Genomic DNA, 22,063 nt, shown 5'->3' with positions numbered 1-22,063 from the left:
TTGTCGGTTTTCTTTTTTATAAAATGAATGTTTGAAAGTGTTTTACAAAATAATGCTTCGTCTGTCTTCTTCATTCTTTAAAACTGTCAGTCGGAAAGATCAAAAGTCGAAATATAACTGAGAGTTCGTGATATGCTTGCACCAAGTGTTCACGTGAATATATGCAGAGCCGCTGCAGAAGAAAGCGTCGCTACAACCAACTCTATCAAGTCTGCGCGCGCTAGCTCACGGGCTTATTGCAAAGCACGGGACTGACTACCTTCAGCAGATGTAATCAGCCGCTAGCAAGCTCTGGTTTTGTTACTCGCGTGCGTGTGCGCGCTCACGCGCTAGGCAGGATTTTCTTACACCGAAATAGCTTAAACGACTATAACAGTTTGAAGCAACACAGGAAATCTGCCTGGACATGCCTTCTACGTAAGTACAGTTTTATAAAAGTTGTAAACGTAATATCGTTTGTTCAGTGTTTAAAATTTCCAAAGGCAGCGTCAAAATAGCTAACGCAAAATACGGAGTTGGAAATCATATCTAAACTTTTACTACTGCTTAGAAATATAGTGAGCATAATCCACGTTCTAGTTAACTGAATATTCTCTGTTTTGTCTTAACTATTAAACAATCAATATTCTTTCAAGAAATGGTTCAGTTTCGTCATTTTCTTTTACGGTATGAAAGAAGGTTCTATCACCACGTGAGCACGTAACTTCTCTCAGTTGAACCGGTTTTTGTAGGTCATGAAAGAAGGTTCTACCACCACGTGAGCACGTAACTTCTTTCAGTTTTACCTTTTTTACGGTATAAAAGAAGGTTCTATCACCACGTGAGCACGTAACTTCTGTCAGTTTTACCGTTTTTTTACGGTATGAAAGAAGGTTCTATCACCATGTGAGCATGTAACTTCTCTCAGTTTAACCAGTTTTGTACAGTATGAAAGAAGGTTCTATCACCACGTGAGCACGTAACTTCTGTCAGTTTTACCGGTTTTTTACGGTATGAAAGAAGGTTCTACCACCATGTGACACGTAACTTCTCTCAGTTTTACCGGTTTTTTTACGGTATGAAAGAAGGTTCTATCACCATATGAGCATGTAACTTCTCTCAGTTTAACCAGTTTTTTACGGTATGAAAGAAGGTTCTACCACCACGTGAGCACGTAACTTCTCTCAGTTTAACCAGTTTTTTACGGTATGAAAGAAGGAACCATCTGATATTCATTTCGCTATATTTCCAAGGACGACATGACTTAGAACTTAGTTTTATTTTCTTATATTTTACATATTTTTACCAGTTTAATATCGAAAGTTATATCTCCACGTGTGTAAGTAGCCTTCATCGGTTTTACCGGTTTTCTACGGTGTGAAAGATGGCCTATGACCACTTGTGCACGTATCCTTTCTTAGTTTTACCGGTTTTTGTACAGCATCTCCATATATTGGTTCACTTTACACCGCGACGCTAAGAATAGGCAGTGACAACTAAGTCATCAGCCATATTGTATAGACAAGTAAATAAGGCAATACATTGTGACCACGTGTGTATGGATAAAGCCCAGCATTGATTAGTTGATGCATTGCAGTATCTCGACCCTCAAATCATATCTTCACATATTTTGAATTTTAGATCAAAATACATTTCATGAAGAAATTTATTTAAATCTAAAGTAGTGAATAACTAAAGTTTAATCTTAATAGGCTTATTTTATCTCGGTTTTTGTTTATTCATTTCCTTTGAAATTAATTTGCTAAGCAACTGTCCTACTTTCATGGTAGTTTTCTAACAACATTAACTTAGGTTTATGTGATATTGATCTCACTATATTTCCAAAGAACTTAGAACATAGTTTGATTTCCCTGTATTTTACATATTTTTACTGTTTTAATATCGAGTAAAAACATATTCTTTAAATTAAAATCTAGTAAACGAACTGATAAAAAAAAAAGAGTCCAACAAATCAAATCCAAATCGGCAGAGTTAACCAGATTATTAAGTAAATAAACTGAACTTATTTTTACGACACTGACATCAGATGAAAAATGTACAAAGGTCACCAGATCGAGTTCAGGTAAATACAGTTTATTAAATTATGAAGTCAACAGACCAAATAAAAATCTTGCACAGAAACAGTAAGAGTCAATAAACATAATTTATAAAAATGAGTAACTTTTAACAATATTTGTTTATTTGTTTTTAAGCGCGTAGCTACACAATGAGCTGTCCAGCACGAGTATCGAACCCTGAATTTTAGCGTTACAAAACTTTAGATAAAGAAATAGAGCTCGCAAAATTATATTAAGACGCAAATATATCCCTACAGTAAACATAAGAGCAAATAAATATAATGTACAAAAACAAGTAACTTCAAACATAGATATAGAACTTGAATAATTATTTATTTCCGAATTCATTAGGTATGTTAGATAAATAATGAAGTGGGAATTTATTTGGGTTAATTATTTAAATCTTGAAAGTATTATTCAGTTCTTTACTTAGTGGGATAACGAGTTTCGTTAGTTAATGATGATACGGACATTTTATCGTCTAGTTCTGGTATTCCTTTGCTGTGAGCGAAACTTACGATAACCTGAAATGTTCAGTGAAAATACTAAGAGTAAGAGGACGAATTTCTAGTATCCCATAAGATGTGAACTAGGTGTGCAGTAGTGGTTAGCTTGTCAGGAAAGTCCAAGGTTCGAGCCCGCATTATGCTGTTGAACGCACTCCTACTTTAAAAGAACCATTTAATCTAGGTATATGAAAAATGTAGCCGAGTGGACGGTGGGTGCTGCTAACTTTCTGCCCTTCACCTGGTCAACGGTTCTAAATTAGGAAGTCTCTAATTTGATCATTGAGTACATACGTCGTATAAGTTGTCGTTCATATTCAAAATACCACCATACAGTAAGTTGCTTTCTTAGCTGCTTTTTAATGTGTCTTACGAATCTATCTCTTCAAGTTCCATGTTTAGTTCACTTAATGAACCATAATCTATCGGATTCACTAATGTATACTTTTTTTAACATCAGTACGTTTATTTGAAGATTAATTTTATTCAACCTTTTAGCTAAGCCTAGACTCAAAAAGAATTTAATTCTGACGTATCGTATAATTGCTATTTCATTAATAATTTTTGATGCTTCAATAGAAAAACGAGTTATACATATAGAGCTGAAAAGTTAGTTAAATCGCGTTATTTTATTAACTAATGATCATTAAGAGCAGCTTATTTAACTACGTTATATTTGTGTTCTAATTTGTCAAGATTATACTAAAGATTTCTAATCACTGCATGTAAAATAGTGAATGTTCTATGTATATATGATGTAGTAAATTCAGATGTTGTCAGTTAGTTTAGGGCGAAAGACAGACACACGACGGAAGTTTGTCACATTTATCTTACTCTCATATTTTTAATCGAGTGGTGGGTGGGCAACATATATATTATGTTCTATCATTTTCCTTTTTTTTTTTTGAAACGGATAAATTTGTACCTTATGATACCTGTATTGAAGTAAAGTTTCATGGGGATAATCCAAACCACTGAACTTCAATAAGAACATAACATAACTGACTAAGTTTCAATAATATAATAAAAATATTAAACCAGAGACTGGGAAAAGTTTCTTTCTTAACCTCTTAATATTTTCATTAATAATGGGAAACATGAGAGTTTAGTGTTAAGATACTGAGAATATATTGTTAAGGTAATGGAATTTTTGCGTAAAGATACTAAGATTATAGTAATAACATATTAAGATTCATCTTTTTTTCTATTATAACGTGGGTACATTAATATGCAAAAAATATTCACTGACTTTTCTCTATGGTAAATACTTTTAATTGTTGGCTATTGGCCCTCTTACCATAGCCTTCATCAGGCAACAAGATACTGAATAATACAAATTCGTTTATCTGTGTTTTTTAAAGTAGGTATCTAAGTAACAAGCTTAACAATAACTGACATCTGGTATTAAAGTTATAAACCATGTATAATTTGATTAAAACGATTTATGACAAGTATAGAATTAAAAGTCTAAGGTTTAAAACTTTTACATAAATTCAAGAACCAAAACCTGGATCTTTGAAGCTGTATAACAATATAAATATCTTATACACACTGTTGGTTTAAAAGTATTTTAGATCAAACAATTACTTGATTAAAATAAACATAAAAAATACAGCCATGGACATTATATAATTGTGGTTGTTGTTTGTTATTAAGCACAAAGCTACACAAGGGGCTATCTGTGCTCTGCCAACTACGGGTATTTGATCCCGGTTTCTAGCAGTATAAGTCCGCAGACATACCACTCAGCCCACTTCGGGACATGGTATTATATAGAAAAATGCATTAGTTAGATATCAAATAATACATTATAGAACTATTGGTCACGAGTGAAAATACTCAAACAGTTGGCGGTAGGTATTGTTCAGTTGTAACCGCCCATAGTTTTCAGTACAAAATTATAGACGTCTAGCGTAGACAGCCATTGTGTAAGCCTTGCGCGAATACTCAAAACAGGCGAACGAGACTAAATTTAATCAGTCCTTTATTATCAGAAATGTTTGGAAAACAGAAGCCGCGAATATTAAATAAAATCATATAATAACGGAACATCATTTATCAAATATTCTAATTTACACATGCGTGACTACATGAAGCCACTGACGTCATAACTTATAGGCAGCTCAGATTTAGCATGAGACTCATGCTTCTTGTAATTCTAGTATTTACTTCTCCCTAGTTCCTATCTGAATTAAGATGGAAGTAAGATACGATCGGGTGGTTAAATAGCACGCATCTTTTTTGCTTACTCCATTTAAAATCAATTCCGCATCTATGCGTGTTTGTGGAGAAATTTCAGAGAAACATATACGATTATTTAAAATAACATTCTTATTTGATTACAGAAGTGTTTTTGTTAGTTTGTTTGTATCCGAACCTCGGATTTTAGGTTGTAACTCCGTAAACTTCTTAATTAACTTCTGTAATGCCTATTGGTGTATAGAAGACATTTTAATACTAGAAATAAACGACCTTATAACACCAAAGTTTTGTTTTTCTTTAATTGGACACTCAACGTTTCGCCTTATAACTCCTTCAGGAGCCTTACGGTTTATGTTTTAATGGAATGCTTCTAAAGAAGCTGTAAGGCGAAACGTTTAGTGTCCAATTAAAGAAAAAGAAAACTTTGATGTTATAAGGTCGTTTATTTCTAGTACTGTAAGTCGGTAAACTTACCGCTGTATCACCGAGGGCTACTACACATGTGTAATAGGAACATTTTCTCATTACAAAGATATTCAATGTTACTTTTTATAATTAAAAATCTAATTAAAGAATATATTTTATTTATGGGTAAACATATAATTCACCCTGGAAGCCCATAAGTATTCATCTTAGTGGGCATATGTCAGAAGTTATTAATAAGCCATCAATTCTAAAACATCTCAGTCATTGTTCTGTTAAAAATAAAAGCATCGTCTAAATGGTAATGTGTTAATATAGTAGTGATACGCATGTACAGAGATAAATGTCTTTAGTATTTGGATTGTTTGTTGTTAAGCGAAAATCTACACAATGGGCTATCTGTGCTACGCCCATCATGGTATCTAAAAACTTACCCGTTGAGCCACTGGAAGGTGTCTTTAGTAATAACCGCGTGCAGTAATACATGCGTTTAAAGATACACGTTTATATAAGTATACCAGCAGAGGTATATGACAATTCCTGATTTGAAAGAGTAAAGTCATAAATAAGGGCGTAGGCGGCCCACTTCCACTATTTAGAGTCGTTGTTGATGGTTCATTCGTCCGATACAAAGGTGACCGTTCTATAAGCGGCATTAAACGTCACTTTCGTTTAGCGTCAGTTTCACTTATTTTGACACCGACTTCCTCACTCAGTTGAGCTCTAATTCGCGATATTGAGGCAGTAAAATTAAAATGACTGCCAAATTCGAAATACTTGTCCAATATCTTAACCATTTAAACTCTGTCTTTGGCGAGTAGGAGGGTCTGCCTGTGTTCCTCTACCACATTTCATTAAAATTTATTGAGCCAGCTCTTCACAATAACTTGTGACTCCAGAATACGGACAACTGCTTTATATGTGTATGTGTGTGGTACCTGTGTAAGAATACATGAATAATATATGTGTGTTTAGTAATATTCTATCCAACCCAAAGAATGATGAAACGCACAGTAATATTCCGTCTTAATTATTCATTGATCTGATGTTTACGATTCCGATATGCTCGTGTGTTTTTACAGTGCTGTAAAATGTAAATTAGTTATTTACCTTGATGCTCTGCGCACATAGCATTACAATTTTACCTCGTCAGTTGAGGGAAGAAATAACATACATTTTGGTGAAATAGATAAACTCGTAGACTCAAAGAGTTCTGGTTCTTACTCTCAATAATACCAAGAACTGTAGAACTCTGGTTCTTACTCTCAATACTGCCAAGGACTGTAGAACACTGGTTCTTACTCTCAATACTACCAAGGACTGTAAAACACTGGTTCTTACTCTCAGTAATACCAAGAACTGTAAAACACTGGTTCTTACTCTCAATACTACCAAGGACTGTAGAACTCTAGTTCTTGTACTCTATACTACCAAGGACTGTAGAAATCTGGTTCTTGCACTCTATACTACCAAGGACTATATATTCCTGGTACATGGCAATTACAGACATTGATTACATACAAAATAAATACGGCGAGCAGTCATATCACAAACCGGTAATGTAGAACAGACATTCTGTTTACGGCTGTTTTTACCGCAGTTTATGATTTAGTAATATCTTGAATAAGATGAATAGTATATAATTTAGCAATATCTCGAGTAAAGTGAATGGCGTATGATTTAGTAATGTCTTGAATAAGTTGAATGGCATATGATTTGCAATATCTTGAGTAAAGTGAATGGCATATGATTTGGCAATAGCTTGAATTAATTGAATGGTATATAATTTGGTAATGTCACGAATAAATTGAATGAACAAATGTCTCACACATGCTCAAAGTCTAAATTAAGGTACGTATATCAACCATGAAGAATTCTATTAATTGAAAGATTCAAAAAGCTTTATATTCAAAGAATCCAAATAACCATATCATGTGAACACAATGACTCACAAACAGCATAAGTTACGGTAATATATTGAATAAAACGAATGGTATGATTTAGTAATATCTTGAATAAGATGAATAGTATATGATTTGGCAATATCTTGAATAAGTTGAATGATACATAATTTAGCAATATCTTGAGTAAAATGAATGGCGTATGATTTAGCAATATCTTGAATAAGTTGAATGGTATATGATTTGGCAATATCTTGAATAAAACGAATGGGACATGTATTCTTTGTAAATATCACCTCTTTCATGTTGGAAACAACAAAAAATGGTTAATTTATAAAAGATGATTTAATTTAGTAATTTAATAGCTTTCTATTTTTGAGTACCTTGTTTCGTAATATCTTGAGTAAGTTGAAGGATATATGATTTGGTAATATTTTGAATAAGTTGAATAGTATATGATTTAGATCACCCTCGTGTAACTTTGCGCGAAATTCAAAACAAACAAACAAACATCATGAGCATTCGGGTTCCTAAATGTTTACTTCGATTTGGAGGATTTCCTCGCTTATTGTGCTTACCTCATTGTTGATCAACAATAAAAAAGCAACTGATTATCATAAAAATGCTTTTTACATTAGTTATTCTAGCTTGCGATCTATAATTTTTCCTTCAAGATAATAAATGGAAATTTAAGCATTCAATCTAATTTTTATCGCGCTAGCCGTCCCTAATTTAGCAGTATAAGACTAGAGGGAAGGCAGCTAGTCATCACCACCCACCGCCAACTCTTGGGCTACTCTTTTACCAAGGAATAGTGGGATTGACCGTCACATTATAACGCCCCCACGGCTGAAAGGGCGAGCATGTTTGGTGTGACGGCGATTCGAACCCGCGACCCTCAGACTGCGAGTCGAGTGCCCTAACCACCTGGCCATGCCGGGCCAAATGCTCTTGAACACCGACGCGTATTCTGAGAAGTAAACTTATTTTGGTCTATAGGAAAAGTTTTTTCTCATTTCAAAGAAAATACTTATACTTTGTATAAAAGCGAAATGTAAAATAATAATAATAGTTTAATAACTGTACAGAAACATGAAACAACATGAAAAAAAAGATAGACCAAATACCGTATACTTCCCTTGAAGCGCCACTACTTCTATAAGTTCCCCCTGTATGCTTTCCAAAATTACAAATAAATAAGCGCCCTCTTTATCATCGTTTATGGTTTTGAAGATATATCTGTATTTTCTGCATTTTATTGCCGAATAAATATTATTATGGAGTCTAGATTTAGAGTTATATTCGGTGAATTGTACCGCAATAACACACAGCTACATGCTCCAATTACCCCCTGTATTACATCCCAATACAACACATAAACCTGCATTTGTTCTGCATGACATCATGTAATAAAGCGCGTAAACTAAAGACCGTGCTTAGCGGGTGATAGTAGCGACAATTGAGGAAAACTTAAAGGTAATTTTTTTTCTTATTAGTGCCCCCATTTTTTTAGAATTATTTAAGCACTTAAAGGAAGTAATACGGTATTTGTCATTGTGGAAATCAGTTAGGCTTAGCTCACCCAACACCATAGAAAGTTGACACGTTTTAGTGGTTTACAAGCCAATGAAGAATTATTATAAAGCTTCCTCTGAGTTTAACGACAAAAATTCCCACTTCTACAAAACAAACTAATTAAACGTTAATTTTTTTTATGATATTAACTCACCCAACACAATAGAAAGTTACTGCATGTTTTGGTGGACTAACAGATTTGTGAAGAGTGGCTATACAGGTCATAAAATCAATAGAACAATCTGAAAATTCACAACATATAAGTACTCGTGTATACGGGAACTAATACCATAAAATATTTTTTTGACTATAAGAGAAAGTAGGTATGCTTTATTTTATACATATAGAGAAGATGGTTAAATTTATATATATATATTGTATAGTTATTAGCTTGTACATTGAATTAGTTACACAAGAGTCATCTTAACATTTGGCATTAGTCCTGTTGTCTTGCATACACATCGCTTAATTATAATAATGATAATGAGCTGTGCATCACTGATTACATAGTTTCTCATTTCTAATTAAACGTTGTGTTACAGTTAATTAATTAACTCGAAATAAACGAAACGAAGGTAAAATGGGCGACAGTTATGTATAGATAATCTTGGAGTACTTAACGTCCATAAAGATAGCACAAGTAGTTTGGTCGCCGTTCTGAAAGCCTCCCGCCTTTCGTCTTGTTTACACGAAATTTTTAACATGTATTACGCGAAATAAAGACTTGTGTCATCAACAGCAGCCTATATGGAGCGTATGATTTAATTTCAAGAAAGATGGATTGGCGCATGCGCACTTGGCTTAAATCTTTATACCCGGGTGAAGACGTTTCAACTTACAAGATAAAAGCAGCCACACCCAAGTAAATGTCCTTATTAGCAGAAAGGCAAACACTATGCAATAATATATTACCTACACACCAGAACAACAACAACAACAACAACAAAAAACACCGTCTGTCTTGACAGAAATCATCATAAATATGAGAGATAGAGCCACTGTAAGATTGCAATTCTGCTTGTAACCCCTCAATAGACTAGGAGAAAACAGCATAATAAAATATATTGTAAAGGAGAAGAATGAGATGACTGAATGCTCTGGGGAGAATATCGGTGTAACAGATATAGAATTTTTTTTCTACCTTTGGAGAATTTATGGGGGGCTAGGATGGAGAGACTTAATCCACTGCTTTTTTTGTTGTTTCTTTCTTCTGCTGTTTATTAAAGGGTAAATTTCCTATCACTGACGTATTACTTGGAGTAAGCAATAATTATACTGAAAGAGATATTTTGAAAGTTTTGATAGTTTGAAAGTATTATGCATTTGCCGAAGCGTATTTGTAAAATAGGTAATTTTTAAGATTAATGACATTATTTTCTTACAATGAAATTAATTACTACGGTGCTAGATGAAAATCGAAAAATATGCAAATAGTCTGCAAAAAAAAAAGTTTTCCTCACACATTGTGTTCAAAAGTAAAAAAAAAAGAAAGAAAAAAGATTGTTTTATATTTTAGATATTATTACTAACAATCTTAAAAATGTAGTTGCCTTATAAAGGATCGAACGTAGCCTAATAGTTAACGTGTCGGGCTGCTGTTCAGGTGTTCGAAGTTTTAGCTGCGTATTCCACCGAACACGCTCTGCAAATTTTAGTTCTATGGACTTTATAACTGTGTCAGCTAATTCCTCTGTTCGGTTAGGGGTATCAGCAAATACGGTAGGCGCTGCTAATTGGTTACCCTCTTTCTATTAATAGTTCTAAATTAGGGACGGCTTTACCTGTACCTAAGGTTTCTATCCTGGCCCTTTCATCTACATGTCTTTTTCCGGTTACCAACACTAGTATTATCTCCAAAAAACTTATCTTAAGTAGTAGCCATATTTTTATCTCTGGTCAGGATATTCGTTTTAAACATAGAATAGGTTGAGAATAATAGTGGCCGGGCTTTTATCTTAAGATAGCGTGTTTCAAATTAGCCGAAATTGGAGAATACGTACAATAAAATGTAGGACTAATAATTCATGTTGATAAGAAATATGAAACATTTAAATCTAACTAAAATTTATATACATATTTTGTTTGTAAATCTATGTAATATAGTGAATAAAAACTAATATTTTTATCATTAAACAGGACCATACAATAATAATCACAGGTTCACTTTCATTTTATTGGTGATAAACCTAACTGTTATTGTAAAGATTGGTTTAAGCATATTTAAAGTTGTTTAGACATCTTATACTAAATAGGTTTCATGGTTATCATAGAACAACTGAAAAAAGAGCTTTTAATTGTACTTCTTACTGAGTGAGTCATGATAAACCTTTAAGTAATTATTTACTGATATACATATTTCAGTTGTTGTTGAAATTTGGAAGTATTCGTTTCAAAATTCCAGAGAACATAATGGAACTGTGAAATAATATAGTTTTACTCGTGTATGTACTTTAAATGCGATTTACAAACACTAGATATTATTGTGAATTTCATTCTCTTACGAGAATGTTTGTTTTTGTAATTGTTTGTTGCTAAGTGCAAAGTTACAAAGTGATCTATTTGTACTCTGCCCACTATAAGGATCTCACCTTGAATTTTCGCGTTGTAAGCTCTAAGGCTTAACCCTGAGCAATCAGGGAGAAACAAAAGAAGTGTTTGTTTATTTGTACCGAAGAAATAAATGATGAGTTCTATTTTAGAAGATATATGTATTGAGCACTATATCTAAGCGTGATAAAATAAAATGGAGACGAGAATGATAGAACACACATGCACTTACTCACTGGTTCTCTAACTATGCCTAAAAGCAACTTAAGGCCTATCTAAAAATTACTTCACGGTCTATCGTTTCGCCGAAGGTAGATTTTTATTAAATTATTGTGGATCACAAACTATAGCTTAAGCACGTTCTGGTTTGTACTCTAAGGTCTCAATTTTATCACTGCATCAGCTTCCAGTTTTCCTCTCCTTTGATAACGCTGCATAAAATCACTAAATCCCCCCAAGCAATAATTCTTCCCAGGGAAGGAATCAATAAGCCACGTAGTTTTGTACATGAAATTGTAATCCAAAAAGTTGCATATCATCAGAGTTTTCAAAGTTTCTGAATTTTATTCCCGAAAACTTTGGTGCATAGAACGTAATAATCTGTTACATTTTTCTGACTAATAATTGAACCTTTCGCTTAAAACCGCTCAAAACTTGTTCATGTTTTCAGTATTTAGGTGCAATTTTGGAGTTGAATTTATAACTACTTTCGTTCTGTACACATGTCATTATATTACACACAGTATTTCTTTTTTCAATATTAGAACCAGTTTATAGTTAAGCTATCTGGAATCAACCATTCATCTCAGGCCAAGTAGAAATGAACATTGATTCACAAAGGAATGATTCAGTTCATTAAACACAGTTTGTATATATTTGGTGAGTAAAAATTAGCATTAATTCACAAAAGAATCATTCAGTTCATTAATTGCAGTTTTTATATATTTGGTGAGTTCAAAGGGACATTGATTCACAGTTTGTATATATTCAGTGAGTTCAAATGAACATTGATTCATAGTTTGTATATATTTGGTGAGTTCACAAAAGAATCATTCAGCTCATTAAATAGAATCTGTATATATTTGGGGTGTTCAAATGAACATTGATTCACATTCTGTAAACATTTGGTGAGTTCAAGTGAACGTTGATTCACAGTTTGTATATACTTGGTGAGTACAAATGAACATTGATTCACAAAAGAATCATTCAGTTCATTAAATGCAGTTTTTTATATATTTAGTGAGTTCAAATTATTAGTTTATTAAATACAATCTGTGTATATTTGTTGAGTACAAATTAGCATTGATTCTCAAAGAAATCATTCAGTTCACTAAATATGATTTGTGTGTACTTGATGAGTTGAAAATAAAGATCTAATTTTTTTTCTGTAGAATTCGAAATTTAAATTTATATCATTGTTTTCTTGTAATATATTATACTTTCATAAATCATTTTATTTGTTTATTCTTTTCCACAATGACATGCTGTTATTTTTTCTAAAAATATATAGAATATTTATATTTGTTTACCTTTCACTCTTACATATTTATATTCACAAATTTGTAAAGAATTACCTAATAGGTAGCTACCTGTTTTGTAGCTTATCTCAAGTTTATTAAATAGTTGGAATAATGACACGGATATATGACACAAAAGCATAATATGTGAGTTTTGCAAAAGATTTTGCACAATCAGCGATTCCACGCTAGGTGCCCCTTGAAATAGCTCTTCATGCACTTGTATTGGCCTCATTGTAGAGAATCGGTAGATGCTGTTCTTTGATTTAACTTCTTGCATTGTCTCTTAATTAATAACACGTGCTGTTGCCAGGAAACAGCAGAAAAGTGATGATGAAAAAATTCTACTGGGAAAGATTAGATAGGTGTAGAGAAAAAAAAAAAGTGTTCTTAGCAAACAAAAGAATGACAAAAATGATCCATTATTTCGCAACTAAACATACGGTGAACAACGAATTCTAAAACATCTTTTTGCTATTGTTATTGACATTTTTAAAGCAGTCAGAAATTTGGTACCCTTGTAAGTTGTTAGTTAAACTCTATTTTATTAGATTTGGTACCTTTGTAAGTTGTTAGTTAAACTCTATTTTATTAGATTTGGTACCCTTGTAAGTTGTTAGTTAAACTCTATTTTATTAGATTTGGTACCCTTGTAAGCTGTTAGTTAAACTCTATTTTATTAGATTTGGTACCTTTGTAAGTTGTTAGTTAAACTCTATTTTATTAGATTTGGTACCTTTGTAAGTTGTTAGTTAAACTCTATTTTATTAGATTTGGTACCCTTGTAAGTTGTTAGTTAAACTCTATTTTATTATATTTGGTACCCTTGTAAGCTGTTAGTTAAACTCTATTTTATTAGATTTGGCACCCTTGTAAGTTGTTAGTTAAACTATATTTTATTAGATTTGGTACCCTTGTAAGTTGTTAGTTAAACTATATTTCATTAGACTTTGATAATAATATTCAAAAGCAACATAACTTGCCTTTAAGCAAATTATAAGGACAAACTGATCAATCCAGGTCAATATGATAATCTGCTTTGAAAGATATATAGCAAAAATGTCTTTAAACATCACAGTCAAATACACGTAACTTCAAGTTATTATAGTAATCTATTTCGAAACTTCTTCTATAGCAAAAACATAATTAAACATCACAATCAAATACAAGTAGCTTCAATATACTCTAGCCATTTCATTTATAATCTTGTAATATATTAAATCAAGCTCCTGAGACTTATTAAAAAAAAACGTACATGTACCTCTCTTATCTCATCAATCATTGTAGAATAAACTTTATTTCTTACGAGAATCGGTGAAATATCTAATAAGCTTAAATAAAGCCTTTATAGGATCAAGATATCTTAAAAATATCGCGAGAAATAAAAATCGTTCCAAATGTATGTTTCGAACATGAATATTTATCCTACAGAAGAAAACGGAAAAGAGTAATTTACCCAATGAAGTAATCCTTAAAATGACATCTCGTACACAACTTAGATAAAACAGGATGAATGAAGATAGACGTCATTTTATCTTTGGTTTTGAGATCTTTCGCTAGTAAAGAATACACTCTGAAGGCTTATCAGTAGTTAAATTGATTGACCTACGTAGATATAATGTTAACAATAATAACTTCGTAAATGACATAGCTAATTTTATATACCGGTCTAAATAAGAATATCTAATATCTATGATGTGTTGAATCCATTTTACTTTATCATATAGTAACCTAAATTAATAGGAGTATATAACATTATAAAATAAACCGTAGAATATAAACTGATTAGAATGCACTGATTCAACAGTTGGGTTCATTTGCTATTATTGACATTTTCGTCAGTAATTTTAATAATATTTCACGAAGTTCGTTCAGCTTAGGAAATTTAGATTAACCTTTAGTGTATTTAGTGTAATTACTGTTTCTAATTAAGCACGAAGTTACAAAATGGGCTATCTGTTTTGTGTCCACCACTGGTATCAAAACCCGGTTTCTAGCGTTATAAGTCACAGATTTACCGCTGTGTCACTGGGAGCCTTCTAAAATGAACCAAAGACGCAAAATAGTATACATACTTTTGCGACATGTAAATGTCGTACATATCACAATGGTTTAGTTAGTTAATGAATCCTTCTTACCAGTTTCCAGTCAAGTTTACGTGATTCTCAAGAAAAGAGAAGAGGTTCTATGTAACCTTTAATATAACTCGAAGTTTGAGAAAAGATACCTTTTAACCCATCAATAAATCAGGAAATAAGAGCAAAAATCCTCTTCAACTCATTGACATATATCAAAATAAGAGCCAAGATCCCTTTCAACCAATCAATAAATTCGCGAAATAAGAGAAAAGATCCCCTTCAGCTTATTGACATATATCAAAATAAAAAGCAACGATCCCCTTCAACCCATAGACATATATCAAAATAAAAATCAAAGATCCCCTTCAACTCATTGACATATATCGAAATAAGAGCGAATACCTTCTCTAATATATTAATAATCCTCAAAATAAGAGCGAAGATTCCCCATGTAACACTTTAACAAATTTTGTACTAAGAACAGAAATATTCTTTAAACGGTAAAAAAAAAATGGTGTGGTTTTATCCTGAGTCAACGTTCAAACCAAATTTCATTTTCGTCTTCTTCCATAAGATGTTCCAGTTTTTTTTTTTAAATCTAATTTGCAAAACGTCACCTTTTGTAAAAGTGGAAGTAAACAAGTAGTGCTTTTGTGAAATCTTTCACCGGGAGAAGGACTGGTAAAGGAATAAACCGTCATACATTGATCTCATGAGAACTGATCCTCCAAATATATGGACAAAGGCGTCAGTCCAACAATACAAAAAACAATAACTTCTCTACGATTAGGACTTGGTTTTAGGCTAACCTTAAATATAATACAATAGAAAACGGAACCAGAGGGTACTGGTCTAATTAAGTGATTCTTTACCCTCACATCTTCCAGGCAGAACCTGCCAATGTCAAGGATATCTTACGTGGCTGAATCAATCATTCTACCTTCATTCGTTGTAAATAGATAATTATTCTTTATCTATAGATATCAAATATCATTAAAATGGAAACATGTGATAAATGTGATATACCTGTTGTATCTATTCAAAATTATGTATGAAAAAGTAACAGTCAGCACGCCAACACTCGCCGCTGTTTATTGACAAAGTTACTGGTTGGTATAAGAGGTTTTGTTTCCTTGAGTTTGAATGCTGTGTCATGTTGATGTTTTGTTTTAGGGCTAGACTAATGATTTGTAACAATGATTTCTAGTTTTATAAGTAAAAAAGGGTTAAGAAAGGTGCACTAGAACTGTGATTTTTTTTTGTTTTGGTTGTTGTTAAGCGCGAAAAGCTACAGAATGGGCTGTCTGTGCTCTGCCCATCACGAGTATCGACAACCGAATTTTAGGGTCGTAAGCCTGCAAACTTACCGCTGAATCACTGAGAGCTAAGTAACATATGGTCAATATTACCTAGGAAACGCCTAAGGAAAAGGTTATTTCTAATTAGTTTTTCCATAAATTGTATTTTTTTTTTTAAATCATGCGAATGGGTCTGCTGACACTACAGAAAAATTTATTTCACCTTAAAATAAATAAGCCATTTCTTGTAACATCAAATAAATTTGGAGCTGGATCACTGAGATTTGCATCAAAATATATATATAACGATTTCAAAGTCTTTTTTTTCTTCTTTTTAACTTCTCTCAAATGCCACACTTTATTACCTAGAAAAATAGGTTCAAGATATTTTGGCTATCTTCTGTGTTTATCTAGTTAAATACGTTTCATTATACACAACGTAGCTGCAATGAAACTGAATCATATAAATTTCTATATGTGTGCGTGTGTGTATGTTTGTGTATTATTACTAACAAAGAAATTATTACCTATTATGTCTAATTATATAACACCGTTTACGTCAATAATCTGTTAGTGAGAGAAAATTATTCTCCACCATAGCTGTAAGATTTTCATTTAATAACAGGCAGCAATAACTATGATATATTTGTAGGTATTTACACTAACACGAAATAAGGGAAGTCATTATATATAAGTCTTAGTTTTCTTTGTCATAAAAGTTCCTTAACAGCGACGTTACAGGCGAGTCAACAGCCTTAACGATCTCTAATAGAAAAAAACACGTATAAGCATGCTTGTTGATATTTGCTGAGATATGAAACATCGTATATCTACGCCTAAAGTGATTCCAGGATAAAGTGGAAATATCATTCTTGGTGATATTTGATTGAAAGTTTTTTTTATTTTCCACGAAAAAAAAATTTATCTTTCACTTCTTCTTCCACTAACTGAAATATTTTGAGATACGTCAAAACTTATTTTGGTATTATATGAAATGTATCGTTTTCCGTTGCGCTTTTACAAACAACTATTTTCACCATCGTTTTTTTTTTTTTTTCATCTTTGAATACTATGCAATCGTGATACAAACAAAGACAGGTGAGATTTAAAGCGTATGCTGTAAATAGTAAAATAACCGCAATGCAGTAAAGGCTGCTAATCTAATGCATATCTTACTAGCAAAACAATAGTCCTATATATACTTTCACTCAACATCCACGCAGAGCTCTCAGTTGCCTGTTGATCAGTGTGGTTAGTTTTAATTATTTGGTATTAAAGTACGCGAGATCTCTTATTAGTATTATTAAACCGGTTGAATACGCATGAAAAGTTTGAAAGAACTCTGCCAAACTACGCTCGTGCCACTAACTAAGAACACCGGGATGTACAATGTCAACACTGTGTCCATTATTTCACATTTTCTTGGAATGTTAGCTTTTGTCAACATTCTTTCAATATCGATTTAACTATGAAATGATTCATTTTACCAAAATTAGCGCAGGTGAGCTTGTAGCTTTGATTTCTTGTTCTCGACGTGATGCTAATTACTAATGGTTCTCTGCATTGCCAAGCCCTTCTGTTGTGACTGTGATATAATCATCACCATTTTGTATCATAAGTAGTTGATGTGTAAAAATATGAAATCCATGCTGAAATCCGCAGACAGTCAAACTATTCATGCAAATAATTTCAGCATGTAGGATGATGAAAACTTAAAACTATCTGTGACATCAACGTATAAAATCACACTCTGCCTTAATGCTACCTCAATAACTTAATGCATTCCATGCATGGTCAATATCTGATATGTGAATCCCGAGGATTCCTTGTTCGTGTCGCGTTACTGCAAAAGCGTGCTCCGCACTTTGGGGCCGTGGGTGCATTATAAAAGAGACGATTAAATCCCACTATTCGATTAATCAACAGTAGCCCAAGAGTTGGCGGTGGGTGCTGCTAAATAGCTGCCTTCTCTCTAGTCTATCAGTTCGAAATCAGGAACAGCTATTTGAGTAGCTTTGCGCAAAAGTATATAAAATATAAATAAACGAATTACGTAAAACTAAAATTCGAAGAAAACTTTATGAAAATAAACTAAATGTGTTTGTTTATTTGTTTGAATTTATGCACAAAGCTACACAATGGGATATCTGTGCTCTGCCCACCATGCGTATCATAATCCGGTTTCTAGCGTTGTAAGTCCGCAGACATACCGCTGTTCCACTGAGGGGCAACTAAATATGATGGTAATGTTTAAAAACATCTACAGCTACGAACAGTAAATATATTTTTTTTTGCGAAAAATTATACATAACTTTCTGTTCTATAAATTTACCAACTGTTCCCTAACTTATAGGTACTTTTCTGTTCTTTAACCAGTTGTTCCGTAGGTTATACATAACTTTCTGTTCTATAACTTTACAAACTGTTCCGTAGGTTATACATAACTTTCTGTTCTATAGCTTTACAAACTGTTCCGTAGGTTATACATAACTTTCTGTTCTATAACTTTACAAACTGTTCCGTAGGTTATACATCACTTTCTGTTCTATAACTTAACAAACTGTTCCGTAGGTTATACGTAACTTTCTGTCCTATAAATTTACAAACTGTTCCGCAGGTTATACATAACATTCTGTTCTATAAATTTACAAACTGTTCCGTAGGTTATACGTAACTTTCTGTTCCTATAAATTTACAAACTGTTCCGCAGGTTATACATAACATTCTGTTCAATAAATTTACAAACTGTTCCGTAGGTTATACGTAATTTTCTGTTCTATAACTTTACAAACTGTTCCGTAACTTATAGGTAATTTTCTGTTCTATAACTTTACAAACTGTTCCGTAACTTATAGGTAATTTTCTGTTCTATAACTTTACAAACTGTTCCGTAACTTATAGGTAATTTTCTGTTCTATAACTTTACAAACTGTTCCGTAACTTATAGGTAATTTTCTGTTCTATAACTTTACAAACTGTTCCGTAACTTATAGGTAATTTTCTGTTCTATAACTTTTGAAACTATTCCGTAACTTATAGGTAATTTTCTGTTCTTGAACCAGTTGTCCCGTAAGTTATACGTAACTTTCTGTTCTATAACTTTACCAACTGTTCCGTAAGTTATAGGTAACTTTCTATTCTATAACTTTACCGGCTTTTCCGTAAATTATAGGTAACTTTCTCTTCTGTAACTTTACCAGCTATTCGGTTGGTCTATCTATACAATAAATTTATCGACATCCCGAGGAATGCTCTGAGAGGATTAATTTATAAAAGATCGTATAAGCAAGACAACATTAACATCTGGAATTATATTACAAGAACGCTTATCGTACATAACAACCAAAAACTTAGCGACAGAACAACGAAAATTTTCTGCTTACTGCATGAACTGTGACATTGTTTGGAAATCATGGCTACATGGAAATAACATCTTTCTGATAAAGCTATCGTACATCATTCAAATGTTCAAACTTATGATTAAGAACTATAGAACTCCGGAAATATACGAACCGTGAAATGTGTTCGATTTGTAACTTGTGAAATTAGAATTTACCCACAGCCGTTATCGAAAACTGATTCTATGACTCAATGTGTTAAATATAAAGTGTGATAAATTATTATTATACCATGGATCAACTTTTTTAAACTAAGTATATCATGTTATTTGTCCCATACCCTGATTCAATGTGTTAAATGTTAAGAGGGATAAATTATTATGATACTATGGATCTAGTTTCAAGTATGGATATCATGTTGTTACGGAGTGAACGCTTTTTTGGGTGCAACATGATTATAATTAATTGACTTTGTTACGTATGACAATTTCTAATAGCCTAAAACTGAGTTAAATTGTAGTTTAGATTTGGTAAATTGTCAAGAAGATTGATACAAACAGTTTTCTTTTTTTAATACAAATGTTTTAATATAAACACAACAATACAATTTACAATAACAGTTATTAAAAATAGTTATTACACACAATGATCTTTATACAAAATTTTACAAACTTACAAGCAATGTAAAGTCTTCTTTCTAGTCTGGATCTTCCTTGATATCTTATCGAGGGTTCACGATGAGCGAGTTAATTACGAGTTGAAGTAGGTACAATTCACTTAACGGGGAGCTAGCTAGCTTTGTCCTTCCTTATTCGCCAGCCAGACACGCCGAGTTTTTCACGATGGCGTTATATAATATCTTAGTAAAAGTACTAATGTCCGATGAGAATCCACTGAAGTTAACTGATTTATAATGCTCGAACTTTGTAAATGTTCCTCGTCAAACATCCGATTGATAAGCGTTATAACATTCACAGTTATAGCTTCCGAAGTTATAGCACACTGGCTAAAGCAAACTAATAATAGATACTGTTTTTGGCGCGTCGCGTTGGTTATATTTAAAGGCGTGTAGAGAATTTGTCGAAAATTCAGATTACGTCGCAATACTAACACGTTACACTAGAGTTTACATATACACATATATTGTTAATTCTTACACTCGAGAATCTTCTACAACTTTAGAGAATAGGCGGGAGTTCTGCAATAATATTTAACAGTATAATTTATGTACATTTCTAAATATAAATCAAATTTAAACAAACATCAATATTAAAATAAGTGTATAATAATAAATCCGTCACAACTTTGAACATTAGTATTAGGCCTATTGTATTTTTAACACTGTATCCTAAATCTAGTCCCATAGGGATTTTCAAAAATAAGAAGAGTGTATTATAATAATAATAGCATTACAACCTCACTATGTTTCCTGTTTCCATGGCCGAAGACGCATTTCGCTAAATCCAGCGTTCATCAGGCTGACTGGGACACAACAAACACAACAGTGTTCCAACCACTTAATTTCAACTATTTATATGAATTATTTATTACAATAACAGTTATTATGTTGTGAACGCCTTTTTTTTTTCAAGCTGACGAAGCATGATTATAGTTCATTTACTTATCATTAGACATTAGTATTAGGCCTATTATCTTTTTAATACTGTATTCTATATCTAGTCCCTTGAGTATTTTCAAGAATTAAAAGCATATATGATAATAGTGTCCTAGTGGTTAGGGTGCGGGTCACAATTTTGAATCTCCGACGCTGAGCATGTTAGCCTTTTCAAAGGTGGGGGGGGGGGGGTTATAATGTGACGGTGAATCCCGTTATTCGTTGGCAAATATTGGCGGTGGGCAGTGTTGACTAGCTGCCTTCCCTGTAGTGTCTCACTGCTAAATTAGGGACGTCTACCTGGAGAGGAGACGAGTGCATCAGCGTCTAATGTGCCCCAACGATCGTAAGCGGACTTGGAACTAAAATAAAATAATAATAATAAAATTGCCAGTTTGCCCCTAATGAAGAAAGGTCCACCTTCGAAAGCGCACTGGTTATAGGATTTTGTACTGTTACAGTATTAAATGGGTTGTTAGTTTGTTTTGTTTTATTTTCTCAATCTCAATTTCTTGTCGCTTCCTATCTTTTTTCTCAACTTTACGATAACTTTTGTTACTACTGTGTGATTCATTCCTAACACTCTAATATGTTTTTCTCCTTTCAGGCTCGACATTGATTTCTACCGCTGCCATTTTACCTCTGTTTTCAAATAAATATCACTTGTAACGCCTCTTTGCTTTTAAATTATTCACTAACAAGGTTTGCTGGAGTGTTTGCTCTACTTTCGTTAAGACTGCAGTGAGCATCCTAGCATAGATACAGAATGTAAATATATTTTGATTCCTTTACACCACATTGATTTGAAGAAGAAAAAAGGATGAATTACTTTTTAGCAGGCCGAAATTTTAATTAAAACTTCTGCTTGATTGAAGTAAAATATTAAATATCATTTTTTTAGATATCACGAATCGGTTGACTGCTGTAATATCAAGATATATTGAAATAATATGTCACTATTAATGGCTGGAGACGGCTTAAATGGGTAATGAAGAAAAACTTTAAT

The 22,063-nt window shown here is 32.7% G+C and overlaps 1 protein-coding gene across 1 annotated transcript in view; it reads left to right on the top strand.

Annotated features, from left to right (window-relative positions):
- The first annotated feature begins 254 nt into the window (after nucleotides 1-254).
- Nucleotides 255-22,063, top strand: part of LOC106458598 (phosrestin-2-like) — a 63,317-nt gene continuing 41,508 nt past the window's right edge. The window contains exon 1 of the mRNA XM_022384871.1: nucleotides 255-417. Within this exon, the coding sequence (XP_022240579.1) occupies nucleotides 407-417 (11 nt within the window). The 5' untranslated portion in view covers nucleotides 255-406. The remainder of the gene's footprint in view (nucleotides 418-22,063) is intronic.

This window comes from Limulus polyphemus, unplaced genomic scaffold (assembly GCF_000517525.1).
Source record: "Limulus polyphemus unplaced genomic scaffold, Limulus_polyphemus-2.1.2 Scaffold491, whole genome shotgun sequence".
In the NCBI taxonomy this organism is placed as follows: Eukaryota; Metazoa; Arthropoda; class Merostomata; order Xiphosura; family Limulidae; genus Limulus; species Limulus polyphemus.
This window is presented reverse-complemented; position numbering and strand designations above follow the sequence as displayed.